This window comes from Phoenix dactylifera, chromosome 3 (assembly GCF_009389715.1).
Source record: "Phoenix dactylifera cultivar Barhee BC4 chromosome 3, palm_55x_up_171113_PBpolish2nd_filt_p, whole genome shotgun sequence".
In the NCBI taxonomy this organism is placed as follows: domain Eukaryota; kingdom Viridiplantae; phylum Streptophyta; class Magnoliopsida; order Arecales; family Arecaceae; genus Phoenix; species Phoenix dactylifera.
This window is the reverse complement of record NC_052394.1, coordinates 2,502,471-2,528,715: the sequence shown is the minus strand read 5'-3', so window position 1 is coordinate 2,528,715 and position 26,245 is coordinate 2,502,471. Positions and strand designations below refer to the sequence as shown.

Here is a 26,245-nt window from a genome sequence, read left to right as displayed (position 1 = left end):
ATCTAAATGAGCAGTGCTATTGCAGTATCCCATAGTTTATATGTTGAACTAGGTCTGCTTTGATGCCATTTATAGCAATGCACGATCTCGCCTAAAAAAGTCGGCCAACAAGTGTTATTTGGATTTTTCGATTCTATATAAATATTAAAATCTATCTAGTAAATATCTGATATGAGATTGAATATATAGCTGCATAGGTATGATAAAATATCACCATCTTTTTTTTCATTCTCATATAACAATCACAACGATAATCATACAAACTAACGCATCTACGTATCTAGCCTATGATAGAATAATATTAACCTTTTTGTCATCCAAACCCATCCAACCCCTCAATCATGGAGCATGGTAGTCAACCAATATGCACATCAATATATATGTATGTATGCCTATACATCTATATACGAGCATGTAGCATATTTGTACGCATATGTGTGTACATACATACGTACAAATATAACCTAAATTAACACAATAATCACCAAATTCGCTCCAACAACATCAAAATAATTATGTTTTGATCCATTAGTATTTAGCTAGATGGTCCTCAGGCATCTAGTCAGATCAATATCAATATTAAACCTTTCTACCAAAAAAACATCAACCTTAAACCTCCAAATATCTTGAATGTTTTATATCTCCGGGTCCATGCATTAACGGCTGGCGTACCGCGCAGAGGCGGCCATGTATCCCAACAGCATGTAAGGACGGACAATCAGACCGCCACGGATGGAGAGCGCATTTCGAACGGTCCCTCCTCTCTTTCCCTCGCCCTCCAAATTCTATCAAGAAGAGGATGCCATAGCATAGGGGGGGACGACGAGAGCCAACCATGGGCGATGCCGCCTTTCTCGTCGCCTCCTCAATCCTCCCCCATCCCAAGAAACCCTCCTCCCCTCCCCGCCGCTCCCAACGCCGCCGGCCTCGCCCTCCCCAAAAACCCCTCCTCGCCCGCCCTCCCCTCCTCTCCGACGTCCGCCGCGACCTCACCGCCCCCTCCGCCTCCGCCTCCGCTGCCGACACCCGCCGCCTCCTCAAGTACTACGCCCGCCTCGCCTCCAAGCTCGCCCGGAGCGGCCGGCTCCGGGACTTCTTGATGGTCGCCGAGAGCGTCCTCACCTCCGACGCCGTCGCCGCCGATGCCCCCCAGTTCGTGGCCCGCATCAGTGCCAGGATGGTCTCGGAAGGGATCACGTCGGTTCTTGGAGATGGGAATCTTGAGGGGGTTCTTGATTTCGTGAGAGAGGCGGAGAGGTTGGGGATTTCGGCCGCGTCTCTGTTTGATGAGTCCGCAATGGACACTCTAGCAGTGGAATGCCGCCGTCTCGTGAACCAAGAAAGATTGGAGGAGTTCGTGGGGTTGATGGAAACCCTTGCAGGTAAGTCAAGATTATTCTTTAGCTGCTAATTCCTTTTTTTTTTTTTGGGCGGGGTGGGGTGGGGTGGGGGGGTGTTCCCTAGATGCGGCGAATGATAGCCTAGCTATTACATTTCTCGTTCATGCTCCTTCTTCGATTCCGTTTAATTGATCCATTATGATATTTGTTATTTCTATGCTATTTGATTGAAAAATATGAGGTAGCTTTGCTGATCTGCTGTGGTCGTGTTTAAGATGTTTCTTGACGCGAACTCCTTTCTAATCAGAACTATATAAGCCAGATCTTTTTCAATTCACCCTCTAGAGCCAATTGATATTTCGTTAGTTCATTCTTTGTATGATATTTCACTTAAATTGAATTAAAAGCCTTCTCTTTCTGTATACTCAGTTACATCGTGTGTTCTCTTTTTCACTATCAAAACATATGCATAAGTTTGAATTCGTCTTTTGTGACAAATTGGTATTTTATTTCAGCAGTATGAAAGAAGAAGGTGTATTATAACATTGTATTTTTATATATAGGATATCGGCTCTATATCAAGGATATCGCAGATCCAGTTAACATACTGAAAAAAATTGTGGATCCAGATATGGCTGTAAGGTGAAATTTATAATACCTTGAAAAACACTGAATCCGGCCTTCCTTGTTTTTTTATCTCTCATATAATTGGCATTTTTGGGTTGATATTTACTCAATATATTTTGCATCTGTGGTATTTGATCTTTTAGCAGCCGACTAGCCATTTATTATTTCTAGCAGAGTTCATCTTGTCACTTCTGAATGACAGGCAATAAGAATGTGAAGTTTTCAACCACTTACAGTACCATAGATGCATCGAAAGCTAACATATCTTTATCCCAGTTATTTTGGTAAAGGCATTAGCTATCTAAAGTTTAGGTGACACGGCTTTCTTTCACATACGAGATAAGTGAGCTATACTGCATCAAATATATTATCTTTATACACCTTTATTTGTAGACATGTTTCAAGTCCTCAGTGGTGCTGTTAAGTTATTTGATGCGTTTTGATGAATTTCCCCACGTTAACTGTCAATATGCACTCAGAATTTTCCACAGAAATAAAGACAATAAATTTGCCAAAAATGATTTCACTGGTTTTCTTTGATTATTATTATTATGATCTTGGCATATATTATTTTGTTGCATGTGCAAACAAACTCAAAAGACCTACTGATTATATAAATATTTAATCCTTAGGTTTTAACCCATGACATACTAAAAGTGATTTCCCCACCTTCAAAATGTTTGGTGGAAGGACTAGAGGCATAAAACATTGTTTCTATGCCTATTTCTATTATATACTTGAAAAAAAGGATGGATAAAATATTTATGGGAAATGGGAAAACATTGTAAGACATGATAAATTAATTTGTTAATTTTTTAAAAGAGAATTCAGTGATTTGAAATGAAGACATATCTGCATTTTATTTTAAAAATCCATGGTTTAATGATTTTTAACTCTATTTTAATGGGAGATCACCACCATAATCCACACTCCAAAAGAGAACCTTGTTGAGTCGAATCCTTGAGTTGATCTTAGAATGACTATTTCATGCTCAGTAGGGTTTTGCTAAACTATCTTGAATCGAGCATTTTGGGGTGTACTAAACTAGACTGGGTAGGAACTAGGACGGTTTGGCCACCTGATTTGGTCCTAGGTCAAAATCGGGCTGAACTGTTTAAATCTGCTTGTGTTCAAACGATTCAGGCATTTCCAAAACTGAATCAAATTCATATGATATAAATCCTCTACTTCCCTCAGTCTCGACCTTCTGATCCTTCTCATCTTGCAATCCTCTCCACTCTCACTAGGGTTAGGGTTCCGTTGATGACGACAACGACGATGATGATGACCATCTCACTCTTTCTTGCCAACATATTGTCACCTCTCTCTTCTCTCTCACCATACATTACCTCTCTCTCTTTTTCGCCAACATGTCGCCGCCACTATAGATGATAACAATAGGCATTGGGGCCTAGAGATCAGAGATCGGATGTTGGAGGTAGCCATGTCCTTCTATTTCTTTGTCCCTCTATCTCTCTCTCCCTCCCTCTCCTTCCCCTTGGTTTCAATGTCCTTTGGGTTGGTATGGATATATATACCGATGCTGTACCGAATTGGTAGCTGGCTGGCACGACCCGTGGTGCTAGTTCATCAAAACTTGTTCTTAGTGTATTTGACCTTCTGTTTCGAAAGAAGGGTGGCGAGTGTGCTTTTGGGGCTTTTTGAGGTTGTTCATCACCCATATGAATGATACGTAAGAGCTTGAATAGGCTTGGTTTAACATGTTTAAAGTTTTGAAGTGTAGTTTGGGAGCATTATTTGGCATGCTATGCTATGAAAATGTTTATTATTTTTTGGTGTCATCTGATACGCAGCCTTCAAAATTACAGAAGTATGTATCATGCTGATCGGACCATGATACTGTACATGCTGCTTGAGACTTCACTTTGGCTGGTTAATGTAGGCTTGAATAACCATGAAGTTTTAATTTCAACTAAATTTTGCATACGTGGCTATATACATGTCAATGCACCTATTGCTATCTCTGTATGTGTAGAAACCTCAGTATACGACAAATTTGTAATGATATGGTATGCATCAAAGTTTAGACATTGCTAAGTTATGGTTGACTTGAATAACTGTAGCAAACTAAAACTATGGTAAGTCGAGTTTTGATGGCACCTCTCCTCAAAAAAAAAAAAGAAAAAAAAAATCAAAAAAGAAGAAGAAGAAAAGAGTTTTGATGGCATCTGAAATTTGCAACCATGGACATACATACATACATTATATATATGCATCTACATAGATTTGTTCTTACCTGCTTTTTCAATTGTAGCTCTGTTCCGGTGTATTATGCAGTAAGATAGTCAATGGCAAACATATCCATTTGAGTTTTGTATGCTAACTTATGGATGCTATATAGTAGACTACTTTATGAATGTGCAGGTATGCAAGTGTTTTCCCACACTCCCAACTCCTATTGTGCTCTGCCATACAGGAATTTGGAAAGAAATATGATGTTACGTCTGCTATTAGAGTTTTTGAAGCTTTGAAACAAAAGTCAGGTGGCATCAACATGTTTGCATGTCGAAGTATCATTGACATATGTGGTATTTGTGGCGACTTCTTAAAATCTAGGAGTATTTTTGAGGTAACTGTGTTTTTTTGAGGAAAGATCAAATTTAATAGTCATCTTGGTTGATTGTTTGCATGAGTTTGCACTTGAATGTGATCATTTTTGTTCATATGTCAGCACTTAATGTTACTCCTGGTATTTGCAGTATATCTTGTTCACTGCTTTCAGATTTATTGCAACAACATATGGCATTTTAATGTGGTAATATCACCAAATGACTGTATGATATGATGAAATAGTGTATTTTCTAGTTTGTCTTATTTTTTATTTTTCATTTTTTGCATATTTCTGATTATTTTGTTATTTTTAAAATTACTTATGAAGTTCAAAATTGGAATAAACTAAAATTCAACCTGAGTTGTTAAAGCCACTAAAAGCTGATGAAACATTTTGTATTGGCCTTCAAGTAAAGGCAAATTGAGTTTTTGGAATCTTGATCTAAAATGCTTGCAGCATTCCTCTTTGAGCTGTGTTGCTACTATTCTTGAGTTCAGGACTCCTAACTTTATTTATTTATCCACGAATAGCAGTACTAGAAATAAAAAAAGAAGTGGCTTTATCACCATGTTTAGGCCAGCAAAGTCGGCCTAAAAATGTATTTATGCCCTTTCCAACCTGTCTGAGTTCAAACCTTCCTGTTAGATTTCTTCAGGACCTATATGATAACATAAACATTTTAGGGACTGATTGTACCAGCAAAAAATCTACCATTCTCAGGAGACCAACACATCTTTGCAAAACTGACATTTTCAAATATAAATCAAACTGTGAAATGGTTATAAAAGAGACAATGAAACATGTAGGATCTGATAGGGCTTCTATGACAAGCATGATGTTAACTGACGTGATTTTTAATGCTCACTGGTTTAGAAGCTAGTGGTTGTTTGTGTTACAATATGTAACTTCGCTCTACACCCTCCAAACTTCATCAATCATCTCCTGTTCCAATTCCAGGAAACTCATAAATGGTCTGGAGCTTGGACTAAAATGGAAAAAATCATTATTGCAACTGATATCTTTTCATGAAGAGAGAAAGAAACAGTTGGTCCCTTCTCACAGTACTTGGTCACACAGATGGTGTTAAACATTAAGAGAGATTTCTCACATCTGCTCCAATATCACCTTTATTCAATAACTTTTAATATGACACTCTTTATATCATAAAAGGTTTATATCAAGTACCATTTGTCAAAGAAATGTCAAGTACCATTTGTCAAAGAAATGTGATCATTTCTCTATTTTTTTTTTCAGTTTTAATTTCCAAGCATATGTTTTCCATATGTGTCTTCTTATTGATGTGTTGAAATCATTGATTTAAAACTTATGTTAAATATAGGATTGCAGATTTGAGGTATATGCTGCTCATGTTTTCTTTTTTCCTTTTTTTTCTTTTCTTTTCACAAGCCCATGTTCATACTATCTTTGATAAGATCTTTTATATCTATTCATCAGATAATTTGTGTATTTTCTTTTTATTTATCAAGCTGCTGCTAGTTCTTCTATTGATGACTGGTACTGTCAATGCAGGATTTGCTTTCTCAGAAGATCACTCCAAATGTATATGTTTTTAACAGCCTCATGAATGTGAATGCCCATGATTTGAGCTACACCTTGCATGTTTACAAGCATATGCAAGTAATGCTATCTCCTTCTTTACTGTTGCCATTATAGGTAGGTTATGTTATTGACTCCTGTTTGTTCATGCTCCTGACACAATATCGATACTGAATATAAGTCCTTCAACGTTTCCTCATCCTTTCCCTATGAATTCATTTTTCTCATAATCTGGGAAGTCTGTTAACTCTTAATTCTTTCAATGAAAAGCAGCAAATTATACTCAAATAAGTAAACATTCTGTAAATTGGTTTCTGATAAGGCCATGACAGAAATATAGTCCAACAATCATCTTGCTTTTGATTTTTTTTTCCTTCTTTTTTTGTAAGAAATCTTTTTAAGTGGTGCAAGTTAATTTCACCTTGGGATTTTGGGCTGTAGATGGATTTTCAGTGAAGGTCATGCATCATATTTTGCATTCCATTATATAAGAATGTTGTTCCATGACTTACATGGTAAAATAGCTTGAAATTAGTTTTTTAATAATATTTAGTTATGTTGACTGGCTTTTGCTAACTTGTTTTATCTATCTATTCAGACTCTGGGCGTTACTGCAGATCTGACATCTTATAACATACTCTTAAAGGCATGTTGTATTGCTAAAAGGGTAAATTTGGCCCAAATTTTTTTTGAGGAAATAAAGCACATGGCATCCAGAGGAGTTCTCAAATTGGACGTTTTCACATATAGTACAATGATAAAGGTTTGCTTCAATATTAAAATATCGAGTAGGACTTTACTCTTTCAACCACCTCCATTCTGAGTTTTTCTGGTTTCTCACCTGATCATGTCCTTACCTGTTCATTTAACATCGTTTCACTCTATATTTTAGATTCAGTAACATTTGACAACCTATCTTGTTTTCTCTGGGTTTCCAGGTATTTGCTGATGCAAAAATGTGGCAAATGGCTTTGAACATAAAAGAAGACATGCTTTTATCTGATGTCAGGCCGAATATAGTTACTTGGTCATCCTTACTCAATGCTTGTGCCAATGCTGGTTTAGCGGATCATGCCATGCAGGTGTTTGAAGAGATGCTTATGGCTGGTTGTGAACCTAATACTCAATGTTGCAATATTCTTCTTTGTGCCTGGGTTGAATCATGTCAATATGACAGAGCTTTCCGATTATTCTATACCTGGAAAGAAACTGGACTCAATATCTTGCATGCTGCCAAGGGTGGAAGATATGGTGGTGCAGGTGGGTGCTCAAATGTAAATCATCCAGCTGAAAATGATTCATGTGAGGCCCAACCTTTGACTGTCATTACAGTGGTTCCCTTCAGACCAACAGTTGCTACTTTTAATATTTTGATGAAAGCTTGTGGTACTGATTACCACCGTGCAAAAGCTCTGATGGATGAAATGAGAACAATGGGCCTTAGTCCTAATCACATTAGCTGGTCTGTTCTAATTGATATTTATGGAGCTGCTCGGAATGTGAGAGGTGCCATACAGGTTGGTCTTTAGTTTGTATGAATTATCTGTCATAATATCTTGAAATAATGAAATCTTGTTTAATACATCATGCATTTAAGTTTCAAACCTAATTGTTTTTTACTCATCCATGGTGTCATTTGTCGTCTTAGCTTTTTGTTATGGTTAGTGCTTAGTATAAACTGCATTGTTTGCATATGGATGCCAATCCACTTATGTTGTTAACTTTGTAACAATGGCTTATCTCATACCTGAAAATGTTCATGCTATGATGTTTATAAAGCTAAACTTCTGTAAGCTCAGACAGAAGTCACAAGAAATAGAGAACCAACACATTCCTGCTGTTGCATTGACCTTTTAAGTTGTCTAATGTTTTGTGATCATTTAAATCTTTTTCTTTGCTCAATCTTCTTTATATTTTTTGGAGTGGCCATGTCAAGATTGCTTCTTTTCATGTGTCAAGGAGATGCAGAATAATGGATAACTATGGCAAGATTCTTTTATTTTTTGAATAGTTCTCAGTTTAAACAAGACAGAAGGCTATCTTTTTACATTTGTCATTCTTGCGAAACAATATGAATATTAACCATTTTTTTTTTGGTGTACATGATGACTGAAAAAAGAGACATTTTTGAGTCATCTTTGCTTATGTCTCCTGCCTTCAGTAAGTTCTAATTTAGAAAAGATCATCCGAATTACCATATATTTTGAAGTGTCCACAACATTCTCGTTTTGAATCATTAATTTTCCATTAAAACTGCCAGGCAATCATGCTTGTCTCATTATATACAGCTGTTGTCAACAATTAGTGAAAACTGGAAATACACAAGCAACTTGGTGTGAGTGCATTGCTCATCCTCCCATGGTGTGCAAAACTGCAAATGCAGAAAGTGTCATGCTATGCATATGATTTTTTTTATTCTTTTCATAAAAATTTGCTTACAATTTTACCTTGGAAAAAAGATAGCATATCTCTAACTTCGGGAAGAACTTTAGTTCTTCCATGATGATTTTCTTTTAACTTGCATTATATTTGACCGAATGTATATGCTCTTTAAGCAGTCCTCTCTTTTGGTAATGCAACATCTTGACATTATTGAGTTTTTGAAACTTTCATTCCTTTCTAGCATTAATAACCCTGATCAGACAGTATGAATTTCTTTCTACAAACTAAGGTATAACATCTGGGTTTGGGAAACAATTAAGTTAAGCAATGTGATACTCCACACCGGTCCATACTGGTGCACACCAGGCATACTATATTGTATTAGTATGTGGTACAGGGGGTGTACCAAGTATCAGTATGCTGATCCGACTTCCTTACCAGGCATACCAACACATTGCCAAGGTACTGGTGTGGGATTCAGTACCGATATTGCGAACATTGGCTAGTAGAATACAAGAATGCATGGGATCAGGCCACAGTATTGCGTTCAATCTTGGTCATCATGATCTAAAAACAAATATAATTCTGGTTTTTTGATTCTAAATGAAATTTTTGAAAATTAGTTTTAAATTAGCAAAACAACATATATAAAGTGCCTATAACTTCGATTATGAAAGGTTTTAGATGTACTTTTGTATGTGGCATTTCAACTTCTGCACATTATGTCTGTATTATGTGGAGTTCCCATCTTGATGTTGATGAAGCAATCATTTAACAGAAGCAGGCATCTGTTACACATGTAGATTATTATTTGAGTAACGATATTTCAGGGCAAAAAAGAACCTGATGAGAGCTTAGCTTCAAACAGGATTGATTTTTTCCTTTTTCAAATTTGGAGTGGGAAAATGAAGGAAAAGGTTTTCTTGAGTTTTTGAACAATTTTAACATATTCAACTTTCCATATGGGAGGAAGTGAGAATATTCTTTTAGTGCATATGAAAACCAAAGATTTAACAGGTCTACTCATATACACATTTCCCCCTTTTTCTATAGAATTGAAAAATTGGTGAAAACATTTTCAGAACATTTATTGATTGAAACATGTTCCAAAAAAGATCATGCATAACTTAAGATTGAGAGATATCACTCAAAAGAAATTCTTTCTACAGATGAAATATTAATTTAGAATTACTTTTAGAGGAATTTTTATGCCAAATCGGAGATTGACATTTAGAAGCTGTTTGGATGCCGCAACTCCTTATCCATGGATTTCCTATGCATTACAGGAGATTTCCTATGCATTACAGGAGATAGAGAGGGAGTTTGGAGGGACAGGGGGAGCCTTTGATTCCAATATCCTTATCTTTGGGATAAGATAAAACCTCCTTCAGGCAGAGTAGATTATCTTCGAAAAATTGTGATCAGATGGATCAACAAGATCCCATGATACCTCTGACTTACCCTTACCTTTTTCTTTCTCAACTGCAATTCTCATCAGGTGCGATGTATCTATGGATAAGGACTCCGGGCATCCATAAAAGCCCTTAGTCATGTTATGACAGTTTTGAAAATTTAATCCCTTTTGACATGATCTGTTGCTTTGCTTTTTGCAAAAAGTTTGTCATTCTGATAGGCAGATTGTTGCTCAATGTGGAATACTTGGCATATACTTCTTGCAGCATACATGTTTTTTTGACTCTCTGTACCTTACTCTCAATTGCTCATTTAGCTTTTAACTTTTTATTGGAAGAGTCATTACTTCTAATCAGCCTGATTTTGCTGATTCTCTTGCATGTATCTCTTTGTTCTGCTCTCATGTCTACAGGTGTTTTGAGTTATATCGAAGTTTAAAGTTTAAGGGTTGCAAGTCATAACTTATCATCTTGACAGCTTGATTTGTTAAAGTTATGCATGGATTTAAGCATTTTAGATTTAGGCATAAAATGAGGAATTTTCTATATCTTCATATTCACCGACAACTATGGTAGGCTGACTTCTCGAAAGTTGTGAATATGGTCCTCAAGGAGCTTGCAATGTTATTTGGCATAGATAGATATACTTCTGATCCCCCTCCACCCCCACAACCCCACACCTCTGCCTACAACCCAACCAACCCCCCCCCCCCCCCCCCCCCCCCCCCCCCCCCCACCCCCCCCCTCCCCCCCACCCCCCCGGGCAATCTACCCATTTTAAAATTGCACATTTTATCAACATCTTAGCACTTATTGCAATGGTTTGTCTCCTTTGAACCAAGTACACGTTGGCAAACCATGATACTGATGCTTTCCTATGTGTAGCCTTTCTAACTGCTTGCCTTGATTGAAGTCCCAGCTTTGATGATTGTAAGCTAGTAACGGATCAACAGAATTTCATTTTTATAGATTCTTTCTTTTCTAGTGCTGTATTTTATAGCGCACTTAGTAAATTTGCGCTACAACTATGTCAATGTCGATTTGTTAGCTAAAGCTCGTGTCATGAGATTTATGAGATTGTTTCTAAATGCAGGCATTTAAAACCATGCGAGATGTTGGAATTAAGCTTGACGTAGTTGCATACACAACAGCCATCAAGGTCAGGTAGCTAAATTGATTAAATCTGATAACCTTATAAGTTGTCTGCACCTTAATGTATAGGCTTTTTGAAATGTTATTCTTGCTTGTTTCCTTACCTTTTCCTAGGATGAAAGTGTTATTAATTTCACAGACAACAAACATGTGTACTTGGCAACAAGGCAACAAGATGTGTTTCAGCACCCCAAATTTTAATCCCCAACCTTTGCTCAAGTACATAAAAAAAGATCTCAGGAACGTGTTCTGCATGCAACGCTCTGTGGTTGGGTGGTGTAGATGAACAGATAAATTAAGTACAAGGACTCAGTTTTTTTGCCTGAGTTATTAGATGTTTTTGGTTAAAATTTGATTTTTTTTTTGTGGCTGTGAAGGGCCAAAAAACCCTTATACAAGGAGCTGAAAATCTTGTAGAGAAACCTGAAAAATAGAAGATAAAAGAAACAATTGAAATAAAAAACATGATTCTGTTATTAAAATCTCAAGATCATGGATGGATCATCTGCTGAATCTGATTCATGATCAACTTAGTTTTAGTATTTTGGCTAGTTTGATTTTTTAGTGGCTGATTTGGTCAAAACTAATTGATGTGTTTAAGGTTGATGTTTAAGTATGTATGGAATTTTAGTATCTTTCTTTTCTTTTCATCGTTGATTATATTCAATATGCATAGAAGCAAGTTAGATTTCATAAATTGTTCAATTTTGAAGATAATTATTTAAGCATTGCGCGCTTGCTTGGATGGTATTGCCTTTTGCCCCTTAGGCAAGAGGATTGGGGGTTCGATTTTGAATGGCGTCAGCCCTAGCTTCGAACTTGATTAGCCAAGCCCTGGTTCTGCAAGCTCTAGCTCGGGCTTCCTTGGGGCTTAGGCTCCGGCCTGACTAGGTTGAGGTGGTACAGGTAGCAAGTGGGGTTAGAGCCCTCTTGGCTCAAAAAAGAAATTTTTTGTTAAGAACAAGAAAGATTTATTCAAAATGTTACTTGTAGATAAAAAAGTGAGAAGTTATGATTTTTTGAATTTCATCACATACTAGTACATTTGATGAAAGTTCTTACCATGTACATCCACTTGGTGGGTTTTATCAACATGGATCCATATTTGTGGTGTATAAGATTCTCATCAAATATTATATTCTGCTTTATTATTTTGTCTAATGCATTCTGGCTTTTTAAAGTTTCTGGAATTTTATCTATACTCGTCTTTGTATTCTACAGTTTCTAATATCTTCTTAAAAGTTTCAGACTTGAATAACTGAAACCATATATATTATGCTCTAGTGCAATCCCTTTTTAGTTTATAATTTGTTATTTTCATTCTTTAAAGTTTCCACTTTTTTTAATATTTTTATAACCTTTGCTGAAACCACCAATCTTAGAGCCAAAACTATTGCAACTACCAAAGGTTCCAAGCAAGTAAAACCATTCACTTTGAGGTTTGGATGGAACCACATTTTGCATTTTGCTTGACTTTGTGTGGATGAACAGCTAAAGAGCCCTTTCTGTTCAGGAAAAAATAGTGCTTGAACATAAGCTTTTGAAAGTGCCAAGACTCTTTTACAAAACATTTATCTAAGTTGTTCCTAATCTTGCATGCGTTTGCCTAAATTTTTACAAATTCATCCACCTTCAGCTAACAATTTATTCCCAAGCCATGTGAGAGAAAGTTAAATGCTTGAGGTGGCAAAGGGGATCATCTCACTGTGTGGTTATTAACTCAAACCTCAATAGACATGCAATCAGATATTTGTCATTGTATGCATACAAAGGAATTGTTTTGGCATGTTTATCACTTTTCTTAGCCTGGTTAGTGATGCCCCTGTGTATTTTGTAGAACATATGCTCCCTTTCCGTTCTGTTGTCAGATGAATAATTGGATGATTTGCTAGGGAGCTAAGGTTCACCATGTTCAAAATTGTAATCAATTGCTTTCATATAATAATAATCCATTAGGATCTTGAATTGACAGTGGCAAGTGCCAACATTTTCTTCTTGATCTAAGTAAATAGTTGTGATGCCATTTCGTTGTCAATGTTTTTGACAAATGAGTCCCCTAAAGGATATCCTATGAGTCACAGTCACAAGTGACTTTCTTTATTAATTGATGAAGTACCCTTGCAAGGACTGCGACTGCATTTTGCAACTGTCTCACAGACTTCAAATAGAAGATAATATGATTGTGAACTTGGTTATTTCCATAATCATAAAATGCTATCATGCTTTAACTACCATTCTTCTTGATCTAAGCAAATGGTTGTGAGGCCCCATCACATTATCAATGTTTTTGTTAAATGAGTCCCCTAAAGGATATCCCTCTGTAGCTTTGTAACTACTAACTACCATTCGACTTCTTTCATTCCTAAAAGGATCCATATATGAGCTCTGGCAACCATCTATTCTCTTAAGGACTCTAGTGTCTAGCAACCAATCAGGACTCTTATTTTAATTAATCATCCACGTCAATGAGTGATGGTGAAATTATTCTAACGTAATCATCTGCATGTTAATATGTTCAAATTGTAACTATATAATTTTCTCAAACTATAAGCATTTACCATTAGTGCATAAAACATGATACCTGCTATCCACTTGCTATGATATTTTCTATAAATCAATTTAAGCTAGTCATGATTAAGATAGTATATCAAAAATAGCGAACAAAGTTTATCAACTTTCCATAATTCCTTAAATGCTGGAATATGTTCTTGTTTGCTGTGGTTTGTAGCATAAATATTTGTTGATTACATATATAATTTCTTTTGATTATGTATAATTTGCTCTCATAGGATGATAGTAGTAGTGATTGCATCAATCACTTCCATTAATGGAGCGATTGACTGAGTTTATTCTTCATATTGGTGCTCGCAATTAACAAGCTTCGTGATCACAGTTTTGTGGATTACAATGGCCACTTTGTAGACATGGTTTGATCCAAGATCTTAATCCTACCACTAGCTGATAGCCATCCACTTTTCATTTCAAATTGTTTGATCATGAGATGAGTTGATATGACAAACATTTTATGATTCATTATCATTATAATGGCTCTCGTGGCATCACTGCACTAAATTCTTACAAATTTAACAAAAATAAAATTTTCATTCACTTCTTTCCTTGGTTTTGTATTAAAATGGACATAAAGCTTTTCAGTATGCCAATTGAAGTGGTGCATTGCCTTTATTTAAATATTCATGGTCGATGTCTATGTGACACTAGAACGTAAGATTGATGGAGGAGCCCTTGCAGCAGAGTAACAGAAATTCCAAAAATTGATTGATGATCTAAATGAAACTTTGACCTACCTAGAAATTGGTTAGAAATGATCTGATTTTGCAACTAATGATATGCATTTTTTAAAAATTATTTAAGTCCTTTTGGTAGTATTCAAGTTTATGTTAGTAATTCTGATTTACATTTTGGCAAGCTGCAATGATCTAATACTGCAGCCTTTTTACTTGCAGGCATGTGTCGATAATAAAAACTTAAAGATAGCCTTCTCGTTATTTGAAGAGATGAAAAGATATCAACTGAAACCCAATTGGGTAAGCTTCTTTTGAATTTCTACATTAAGCTTTTAATTCTTATTACTCATTATTTGGTTTTTCAAGATTATGTAGCATAGTAAGAGCAATTGAAAATCAATATTTTGATGGCTCTCAGATATTATGTTGTGGTTGTGTGTTCTAACCAAATAAGATGCTGAATAAAAAAAATCAAAACACTGGTCTTTTCATTGTATTTAATTTTTTTATAATTATTTTTACTGAATTCAGAAAGTTTTATACAAGTTCCAGCATCAAGTCACCCCAAAATCAGTATATGGTATTGTGCCACTGCAACTATATATGTGAGAGGTCTTGATGCCTAGGCAAGTGGCCTCTAAGACATGTGATATTTTGTACGTTAACATTTCAAGTTTTGTGGGATCACATCTAATGTTCTAGGTTTGCATTTTTTATCCCCAGCATTGAGTTTTGCTGGGAATATATGGTACTCTCTTCACACCCTATGCATACTAATAATATTTATGTGATTCAAATATTAAGAGATGCTATGTAAGTCTTATGTGAATAAATGGATATTGCTTTGTCAAATTTCACTTATGATTTCATACTCTCTCTCTCTCTCTCTCTTGGGTATAGCATTTTGTACTCTGCTAAAGTCCATGTGATTATAATTCATTAAGAGAACTATTTTTGTGCATGCCATGAGATTCTGTTTTCCCTCTAACCTAATCATATCCAAATCTGAACCAAAATCCAAGGCGCTAATTGACATGGCTGTAACCAAGCCTTCTAAACCCTGAAAAAATAATTTTAACTTATATAAAAAGGAAATGTATTTTGTTTATGCTGGTATTGATGTGGCTTTTGTTAGATTTTTTTTTAAAAAAATTCCCATAAATTAAAGTACACTACTAAAAGTGTTTCTTGCTGTATAATGCCCATACTGGTGATTTATTCTCTTATCATGTTATTAAGGTCTTTCTGATTTGGTACTGTGGAAATGGTATTTTACTTTTGGAGTACAACATTCTTTTTACTGATTTCCTCAACCTATATCTTCTCTCCCTTGGTTTTGCACTCAGGCTCTTTTAAAATAATTTCTTAGTACTTGTCATCTTTAAAATAAAATAAATTCAATAGGGTTCATAACGTCTAGTCATTTTGGAGACACAGATCAAATAATTTGTGCCGACGTGCACACTAAAGAACTATGTGAACCTTTATTTGCCTTACTGAAAGGATTGAATTGAGACATTTGCATCCAACAAAAGAGGATTGTCAACTTGCCATCCCCTAAACATGGGGGTGCTTGTGTACATGTTAATGTTGATACTTTCAGTGTTGTTTAAATTTTTGTGTTTCTTTCCTGATTCATTGTACTTGTTTGCAGCAGAGCTACTGCAGGCTTTGTATTGTCTCATACATTTGTGCTACATTCTTCACTTGTTTTCTTTTTTCATTCTTCTTGTTTTGTTAGATAGCTATCTACATCATACAATAACTTTTTTACCACGATAGCTGTCTTTTCCCCTTCCCATCTGATAATGGCTGAGATCCTCACCTATATCCTGCTTAACTGATTTGATCAAATAAACTTCAGCTGTTGCAGTTACATAAATATATGTGTTTACCAACTACAATGTCTTATTAAATTGTGATTTGCTTTTCAAAAATTGTTTTTTTGTTGTAATATGGCATTTCATTGACCTCAAGTTGGGAGAAATTATTGAGAAATCTATATATTGACATTTCAGGTGACATATAATACTCTGCTAAGAGCTCGTAGCAGGTACGGATCCTTACATGAAGTCCAGCAATGCCTGGCAATATATCAAGACATGCGGAAAGCAGGGTATGGAGAATGAAATGATTCTTCTATTTCTTCCACATATATTTAGAAATTTCATGCTGAGAAAAGAATTCTATTGGACGCTGTAAGAAGAGGTGATAATTGGTCCATGTGTATTTTGTTGCTCTGACCTTGGAAGTCCTGCATGTGCACTGTGTTTCTGTATACTTGCATGAGCATGGTTTTTAGGATATTTAAGTGTCAACTCTTTTGCACCCAAGGCATCAGGCAAATTGAAATTAGTAGAACATAATTTGGTCGGCGCATTCATCCCAGTGTTCTATACAATTTCTACTTATTAGAATACAAGAATTCATCTACTATATTAATCAAAATGTTGAAAATTAAGTTACTAATTTTTACACTATCTTTTGTGCACTGTGGTCTGAGGGAGAGAAAACCCTTAAATGCCCTGCGGACAAATTGTAAGCAATAGATTTTTGATTGGCTGATAATATCATCTGTAGAAAGAATATGGATTTGATCAACTGCATACATTTTCACTGTGAGTTTATGGCAGAATTTGTGTATGGCCCTGTCAAGTTCTGGAATTATGGGCAATGCCAAGTCCATTGACGATCTTTGCTTGCAGAATTTCAAGAATATCCTCTGCAGGAAATCTTGCTTTGCAATGTCGTCCTTAAGCTCCTGTATTGGTAAATTGGGAAGACAAGTAGAAGCATTTTCCTGGAATGGATGAGTTATGCATCAGAAGACTAAAATCGCCATATAAAGGGCGATTAGGCTCATGAGTTGTGATAGTTAGATACCTTTGGTTTATTTTGCATGGAAATAAGGTCAATCCCCTAATTGGTTACCAAAAAAAAATCCCTTAGTCTCCTATCAGGTGGTGCTTGCATTTTTTTTTTATTTTTAATAAAAGAGGAGCTAATTCCCACCTTTTACCCTATACACCGCCCCACCCCTTGAGGGCCGAGACTGACTGGAATCAAATCCTCACCCTCTTGCCCAAGTGGAGAGGGGAGCTTGCAGTCTTTAAGGGTTACATGAGGTTGATCCTCATTTATCTCTCTATTTTCTTAATATGTATCTGTTGTTACTGATGCAAAAGGATCACAACAAAAAGACTGGATCAGATTTGTATTCCATTTTGTTAAAAATGTGGCTATGCAATGTTATCGTAATAAAGTATGTACCTATTCAATGAAATGCAATGAAATTAGTAAAACAAATTGGCTTCTGAGACAGCATTAAAGTTTTCCTCTAGAGACATGAAGTATACTGGCAGGCAGGGCCTGCTCGTCATTCTTGTCTCTTTAGCTTCCCTGTGTCTCAGGTTTAGTTTTTATCAATTAATCATAGTTCTTTTCTCATCAAGGTGAAAGCGGATCTATTTCTTACATCCTCAACCTCAACCAATGAGGAAGAAAACATTGACTTTACCAGAAATGCTATTATGGTCAGAAAATTAATTTGGAATGCTTTTTTAAAAAATTGTGAGAAGCAAACTTTTGAAGCAAATAGTTCCATATTTTCTTTCGTGGAATATTAGAAGTTTATGGAGTTACAGCTGTGTTTGGGTAGTGAATACCAAATTTCAGCAATTGTCCCACATCTTCTGAAGGTGTACCACATTTAGATGCATGACATTGCCATATACTTAACCCCCAAATCTTATCCCATCTATTGTGTATGATCTTTCTTCACCATTCAATTTTATCAAGGGCTATATTCAAGGATTCATATACCATGGGACAGGGCTGTCTTAGTTTTTTCATGGAACGAGATGTGTTGCTTCCCAACACTTGGCATAATTGATGTCTCCCATCCCGTTCCAACACCGGGGCTGGTGCTCCATCCCAACACTCGGAATGATGGGATGTCTTGCCATCCAACTGGGACTTAAATCCTTGGCTATATCTTTACATAGAGGTCTTTAGATCCTTTCCAACACTTATATTTCAGTTCCGTATGACTTCCACTTTGTGACCTCATATGCCCTTGCTTTACTGGAGCTTCCTTTGGTAAATATTGACATAATGTTCCAACTTCCAATTGAGTCTCTTGGTACCTTATCCATTTACCGATTTTCCATATCTTTCATTTACTTTTTTTACTACAGCATTTTGAACTCTCTGAAACATGCATTACTTCTTCTAGGGTCTGCCGGATTTCTTAACACTTTTGACTTCTACAGCATTCTCAGCCTTCATATAAGTCTTACAGAATTTTTCCTTCATACCTACATGTTGTGTGACCCAGCACTCTAGGTGCAGAAGCAAAATTTTAAGAACCATAACATAATTATGATGGAGTCTTGTTGTGCAGGATAGCAAAATAATTTGTCAAACAAGGATGAATGACATTGTGAATTCATTATCTTATTACCTATTCTTATTCTAGGATGGATTGTAAGCATGCTTTCATTTATTGCACAAGATTTTCTTAGTTGGAGAACTAGGGTTACGAAGGAACAATAATGCATATCATTTGATAGAGGCACATGGTGCAAAAGATAAATTGGTCATTGCATCATTAGGTTCATAACACCACTGATGCGAACTTATAGAATGTATCGACTATATAACAATGTGAGTATATACACACATGTTACCCATACTCATGATACATAGAAAGATTGTTGAGAAAGGAGGAGCATTGTATGGAACAAGACCATGGGGAACTTTGGTTGGTTAGTTCTATGAAAGTAAAATTGCGCAAAACATAAAATATTATAAGTTTTATGAAAGAATGATTTTGTTCTTCATATATATATATATATATGTATATATGTATAGTTTATGCCATGTTTTTGCTCACTAGCTATATTGTTTCCGTTTATTTATTGGTCGCTTCATACATGGCAAGAGAAGTCAATAATAAATGATTTTTAGTTTCTAAGTATTTTATATTTTTTAGATTGTGGTAGGACCATTAAACATAAAAACATTTAGAAAGTTAATTTTCTATGAGGCATTTCATTGTTTTTGATTGGGAAGCATTTGGAGCCAAATGCTTTTAGAAGCATCGTGGTCTAACAAACTTATACATATATTTACACGCGCGCGCGCGCGCGCACATATATATGTATATATATATAGGCTTCCCACCTCGGTTACTAAGACATATCAGCAGTTCCATGATTGTCGGTGCCTATATTTGCTCTTGATGCGCCTGTGCCTAGAGTTTGAACCTTTACGAGAGCAACTTCTCCATCATGACCTTGCCCCTTAACTTGATGCTACTTTGTTTGAGTTGATAGTCCAGGATGACTTGATGTCCCTAGCGAAAATAGTGGCTACCACTTTTTTGCTTTTTCAAAAAAAAGGGGTTGGGCTAGACCAAATGAATCGGCCAACAAGAGCTGTTGAAGACTTTTGCTTATAAAAATTTGAGAACAAAATGGGCAGTAGATGATTTTCAAGCAGAACAAAAAAGCCATACCATCGAATCTCACCATCAAGAGAGGAAGAAAGAAGAGGTGCTTTCAAGCCAGGGCACGGAGCCTGCTATGCTCGATCAAGAACGAAGAAAAGAAAATTGGAATTTTTGTTAGAAGTGGCTGATGAGCGAGAGCGCAATGAAGAGCAAAACCTTGTAGCACCGAAGATACCAACCGGGGCTGGTATTGTGTTCCTAACACAAAAAAAGGGACATTATACTATTCTTTCTTTTTCCCTTCTCAAAGCCTATAATGAAGCAAAATTTGAAGGAATCTCTAATAATGGGATTAACAATAGCTCTTGATTTTAGAATTATCTTCCTATACATCTTCTCAGCTGCTAGCTCATTTTGAAAGGGTGAAGCAACTCATACACACACACACACACAAGGGGGGAGGGAGGGAGGGAGAGAGAGTGGTGGACTAAAATCCATTTAATAGGATTTCATGTTAGATTCGATCAGTCCTAACTAGACAATGGGGACTCTACACTAATTACCTTATTCGTTGGATGTGATCTACTGTCTCTAAACTATTTACATCATAAATCATGTGATTTAGAGACTCCTAGCCTATGTATTGAGTGGTCAAAAATATGTATTATTTTATATTATTTAAACTTTCCATTTTTTTGAGCATTTGATGCATAAAGTAAAAGCCTCCAAATCATTTAATTTTTAGTAAGTAGTCTAGAGGAAGTAGATCACATCCAGTAGCTTGGATTATCAGATCCAGGCCTCTAATGTCTGATCAAGACTGATTGAATTTGACTGGATATCCAATTGAGCGGATTCTAGTCTACCTACACATATGTACATATATATATATATGTTTATATCTATTTTGAATGATTGATAGTTCATAGGACCTAATTGATCAGTATTTTGAGAAAAATAAGACCCTTCCTAATTTTCTTGGAACTGTTCTCACAATTCCTTCTTTAAAGAAGTTGAGCAGAGAGTATCTCAACAGCATAAGGATGCTGAATGAAATCTGTATCCTTGGTATTCTCATGGATGACAAATTGTTTGTGGCTAGCTAAAATTATTGTTGTCACAATGTAGGTGTTAAGAGTGAGAAGAGGAAGTCCATGTCAGTAGAATGTGTCAAACCAAGCCACCTCCCATGAAGAATTATTGAATGACACATCTATCAACTTTTCAGTGTTGTTCAAGTGATGTTCTGCTTCTTGGTCTTTTGGGAGACAAGGGAATCTTGATAATAGAGACAATAACTAGTGATGGAACAATGATTTCTTGAATGATCAAGTGAGTAATATATATATGGAATTGAATAAGAGAGGATGGTGCATTAGTTTGTTTGCAAGAATTATGATACAAAGTACCATGACATAGCAAATTTATGGAGGATTTGAAACTATGCGAGGGATAAACTAAGAAGGTTCAAAAAAGACAAAAGAATGATGTAAGTAAGGAGGGTAAGAGGGGTTAATATTAAAAAATTAAGGGGTTACAAGGAGTCATGATTTAGGATAGTAAAAGAAAAGGAACTAGATTTAAGAAAACAATAAATAAATTTACAGATTTAGGCAGGTAGGCATCATATTATCAAATTATCTAGGCATTGTTACTTGGTTGAACAAGTCAGACATGCTGGTCATGGAATCGCACTATAAAGATAAAAACATTGCTTTATCATTAACACTGTTAAGTGCATTCCTTTGGAGTTTATCACTCACATAGTTCTCTACGTTTTCCTTATGTGTTTAGGAGTACAACATAGAAAGAAACTCCGCCTTGTCCTGTAGAGGGCAACGGGTGCTACGTATTAAAGATTTTTTTTTTTCAAGTTGACATGTAAGGTCCCTGTGATGACTTAAAATAAGCTGATTGTTCCTTCGTTGAAAGGAATCTGATACAAAAAAAGGTAAAAAATGAAGATAACAAAGTTTAGATACCGCTAGAATCCTGTCTGTGAGAACATTTGAACATCTCTAAAACTCAACCCAGTGACAGTTAGGGACCAATTTGGCGTTGCTTTTGAAGGGTCAAAAAGCACTTCATGAAGAGCCAAAAGCTCTTTTGAGTGATTTTGAGGTGTATGCGAAATATTTTGTGACAACTTTCTAGTTCTTCTAGAAGCTGAAAAAGGCTACTAAGGAAATTTCCAATTTGGAGCTTTTAGGCCAAAAACTGAGATGCATCTAAAAGTTGTTTTTTCTAAACGAGATCTGGATTCGAGTCCACAAAATAATTTTTTTAAATTAATTTAAAGATAATCTATAAGTTAACAATACTTTATAATACACAATATAATATATTATTATAATATATTACTATTTAAAAATATATTATAATACATGACTAAATAATTATATTATAGTAAGTAATCACATTATAATAATATATTATTTTTATATCATATTATTATATTATAATAATATTTACTATATCTAATAATATTATTAACAAATAGTTATATTTTATAATAAGTTTAAATTTTATATTTATTATATTATTTAGGTCAAATATTGAGATAAATAATTTATGAATTAAAAAATTATAATAATAGTTTTTGATAATACAAATAGTTGGACAATTAAAAGCATTATGTAATGTTCTTTATTATTATTTTCTAATACTAAAAGCACTTCCTCAGTTTTTTAACGAAATAGATATTAAAGTTTTACAATACTTCAGAAATGTAATTATGAAAAAATAAGCAACTTTCAATCAAAAGCTCTACTAGCAAAAGCTCTGTTGCCTAAGCTCTATAGACAAAAACTCTACTACCTATAGCAATGCCAAACTAGGCCTTAGACTTGTCTCACTAAATCTATACATGTACATAATCCTACTCAAAGCAGGATTCAGAGACAGTTGCATAAAAAAAGACAACCTATTGCATGAAGCTCCCACTAATGCAGGATCTGCGGTGGGTCAAATGTGCGTAGCTTTACCCCATGTGCGGAGAGATTATTTTCATGTTTCGAATATGTAAACTCCAGGTCACGATAGAGCAATCTTACCGTTGCACTAAGGCTTACTATCTATCCCAAAATAACTACACACACAAAAAAAAAACATTATAAGCAAATTGCCTAAACTACTTTGCAACTCAAACTATCACTATAGATATTAGTTGAAAATAAGCCAAAGAAAAAAAAACATTCCAGCATCATCTCATTTCTTTGAATGGTCACAATATACTACTTCCATAAAACAATGCTCATTGTTGCTGAACAGTTCTAATTCCCTTTTAAAATTATTATGGGCTGCTTAAGGGCACATGTTGAATGCTATTCAAAATTTGTGTTGCGAACATGAGGGAAATTTTTTCCTTGTGCTTATACGATAAATCCTATCTATTGCAGGTACAGTTCCAATGATTATTATCTTAAAGAATTAATTGAGGAGTGGTGTGAAGGAGTATTGGGCAATAACAATCAAAGTGGGGGTCCACTCAATATCAACTATTCTCATGACAAAGGCGACAGGAGCAAACCTTACAGTCTACTTCTTGAAAAAGTAGCAATACATTTGCAAAAGGATGTTGGCGATAACCAAGCTATTGATATTCGAGGGCTTACAAAGGTACTTCTAATTATTATATGTAAATTATGAGGATGATCTACCAGATGCTCATTAAACTAGGTCATTGAAGCATCATATTTGACTAGAGTCTGAGTTTCATTAATGCTTCTCAAAAATGAATCATCTTGTTGCCCTCGGAACAGAAATTAGAAACAATTGAATGGTTGCTCTCAAGGTTTGGATTGGAAAAAGGAGACACCATTTACCAACCGTGATACAATACTAGAAGGTCTTGCATGGATATAATGCCTGCTAGAATTTAATCAGCAATTTAACTCTATATAAGAATTGAAACCATGTATACATTGGTCTCTATTCCACAGTTTTTTCTTCTCGTTAATTTTTTATGAGGTAGGGGGTGGTGGAGATTTTCACCCTTCCTTTCCCCACCCCTACGGAAGCAAATCATTGCTTTCAGGAAGCGTACATAGCGTACATAGAGCCTTATCTCATCGGGAGCCGAGTAGGTCTGATGCACAAATGGTGCAAATGCAGTGCACCGTTATGTATCATGCACAGAGATGTGTGACAGGCAATTATGCCTGTACCTCTATTCCATTTTCTTAGTTCTTCGACTTGCTGGCTTTCTCATGTGTCTTAAATAATACATGTTATACCTTCATGTATGCATGTCTTTGTTGTATCTTCATTAATTGATTACAAATATAGGCAATCTCCTCTAAGATTCTTCCATCACGTATTGATAGGTTGAAGCTCGGATTGTTGTTCTTTCAGTTCTGCGGATGATCAAAGAGCTCTATTGGCTAGGTAAGAATGATACAGCAGGTCCCTGTGCTAGTAACCTATTAGAATGTTGTAATGGAAATTCTAATTGCTACCCTAAATCTTTTTGTATCTTGTAACCTTTTCACCACAATTATAATATAAACTCCATAGTTTATTTAAAACAAAATGGTGGAACTTCGGTTTTGAGTAAAAAAATCTAGAGAACTTTCAAAACCAGTTTTCACCACTAAATCTGTTTCCAGTGGGGTCAATATCTGTTAGTTGTGGTCAGTCTCGGCATTGCTTAAAAGAAGCCTTGTATACTAGACCTTATTCCATTCCATATTAATTTGTGCAAAATGATTCTGGGTGTTGCAAAGAATTTGATTTTAATATGCTAGTATAATAATCTAAGTTTAGCTTGCCAAGCTATCAAGTACTGAAGTATCACTTGACTTTCCTACTGCTTCAGCTGAGTACACTGTTATTGTAGGTTGCATGTATAATGAATCTTTATGCTTCTAAATTATTGAGTTGGATGTTTATTTGAAAGATCTCACTTGTCATTACATCCAAAGACCTTGGCTCTTGGAAAATAACATGCATCCTACTGTTACAGGGAAAATTATTCAAGATGACATGATCATCATTTCTGGGGTTGGGAAATATGGAACTGGCCCTGCCAGTCGGGAGTTTGAGGTGCAGCAAGCGGTTCTTAGTGTTCTACAGGATGAATTGGGCTTTGATGTTGAGACTGGACTTGGGGCTGTACGTATGAATCATTCTCCTGGCCCTCCTGATGCAAGCAACTCCCGTGTTTTCCAAACAATTAAGGAGCCTAAATATCATAAATATCTGGCCAGGAGACCACAAGATTTGGGAGTACTAAGGGTCCCAAAGCGAGCACTTCATAGTTGGGTACAGAAAAAGGGTAGTCCCTCAGAAGCAGTTCACTAATATTATTTTAGATTTCTTGGGCTGTTGTACATTTCCGTAAAGAGCAGCTTAGTTTTTCCTCGGTTTATTAAAATCCATGACGTATTAACAAAATGCTTGTAGTATCACGACAGGAAATCTTGTAGGCCCATGGTGCTCTCTAAAGCAGAGCAACAGGACTGCTTTCCGAGTTGTACTTCGGTCTATATAAGGTTTTATTAGTTTTATCAGCAGCCTGAGGGATTAAGATGCTGGTATACCAATTCCAATTTCCTTTTCGTTTTCACCATTCTGTACATTAAAGCTCGGTACAAATTAGAAACGTTGAGTAAATATTTTGTAAGAATTTGATCCTTCCAGGTGAATAGCATGCTTGATTTTATGATCAAATGTGTCGTCGCACTGTGCATATTTGATATCTTGTGCACTTGGACCTGTCTTTTGAGCTTTTTTCCCCCCCTCTTTTCTCTTGATCTTTGTAATTTTATCTCCACCTCGATGATATGAAGTTTTGAAGTTATAGGATAGTACTCCTCTTTCTTTTCCTTAAAAAAAAAAACTTGACCACAATTATTTGCAACCAACTCACAGGTGTATTGGCGCCCATCAAGTTACAGGTGAATGGTTTTGATGTATGCAGGTACAAGCACTTATAGGAATAACTGGTCTTTTGTTACCACGAGTGAACTGACATTTTTCATTTTGCAACTTCCAGGAAAAAAAAAAGACTTTCATTGAGAATCTCATCCGAGCAACTCAATTCTGTGCTGCTGTATGGGTAATGTAAAGCCTGCAGTCATGGTAGCGAAGAAAGGTGACAAATAGGATATCACCGTCTAACTACCCACTTTACTTTCTGTGACTCTTCCATCAGATTTCCTAGAACTGAAAAGAATTAATTTAGCAATTATAGAATGTTGGTATCCAGATGCCAATTGCCCGAGGTTCGAGTCCCTCAAAAGCGGAAGAAAAATTCTATAGGTCGCTCATACCAATCGCCGCTGCACAGACCGGTCCTAGGTGAAAGTTGGTGAAGTTGGTGACTGGCTGTCGCCGACCGGTACCCAGGGTCCTGGCGGCCAGCACCTCCCCCGTTCTTCCACAGCAGTCACCGATTGCCATTATGCCATATAGGACTGGTGAAGTGAGTGGTGATTAAAATGGATGATCAGTAGCAGTACTCATTAGAGTGCAGTCTAGCGGTCACCGTTTGATATCCAGAAGCA

The 26,245-nt window shown here is 35.9% G+C and overlaps 1 protein-coding gene across 2 annotated transcripts; it reads left to right on the top strand.

Annotated features, from left to right (window-relative positions):
• The first annotated feature begins 688 nt into the window (after positions 1-688).
• Positions 689-25,433, top strand: LOC103709061 (pentatricopeptide repeat-containing protein At5g02830, chloroplastic). 2 transcript variants are annotated; one of them, XM_008794241.4, is made up of 12 exons: positions 694-1,382; positions 1,904-1,982; positions 4,353-4,557; positions 6,070-6,177; positions 6,695-6,859; positions 7,035-7,613; positions 10,984-11,049; positions 14,507-14,587; positions 16,306-16,403; positions 23,138-23,357; positions 24,065-24,125; positions 24,703-25,433. In XM_008794241.4, exons 1-12 carry the CDS (start codon positions 836-838, stop codon positions 25,038-25,040), a joined length of 2,547 nt encoding a protein of 848 aa, XP_008792463.2. In that variant the 5' UTR covers positions 694-835; the 3' UTR covers positions 25,041-25,433. The 2 variants fall into 2 exon arrangements, with proteins under 2 accessions (XP_008792469.2, XP_008792463.2); XM_008794247.3 differs by lacking the exon at positions 24,065-24,125 and having other exon boundaries at positions 689-1,382; positions 24,703-25,145.
• The last annotated feature ends 812 nt before the right edge of the window (positions 25,434-26,245 follow it).

Coding starts and splice junctions, on each gene's coding strand:
- LOC103709061 (XM_008794241.4), top strand. CDS start 836: ATGGGCGATGCCGCCTTTCTCGTCGCCTCCTCAATCCTCCCCCATCCC. Junction 6,178..6,694: donor ATGTTTACAAGCATATGCAA/GTAATGCTATCT, acceptor CTATCTATTCAG/ACTCTGGGCGTTACTGCAGA. Junction 23,358..24,064: donor ATATTCGAGGGCTTACAAAG/GTACTTCTAATT, acceptor ACGTATTGATAG/GTTGAAGCTCGGATTGTTGT.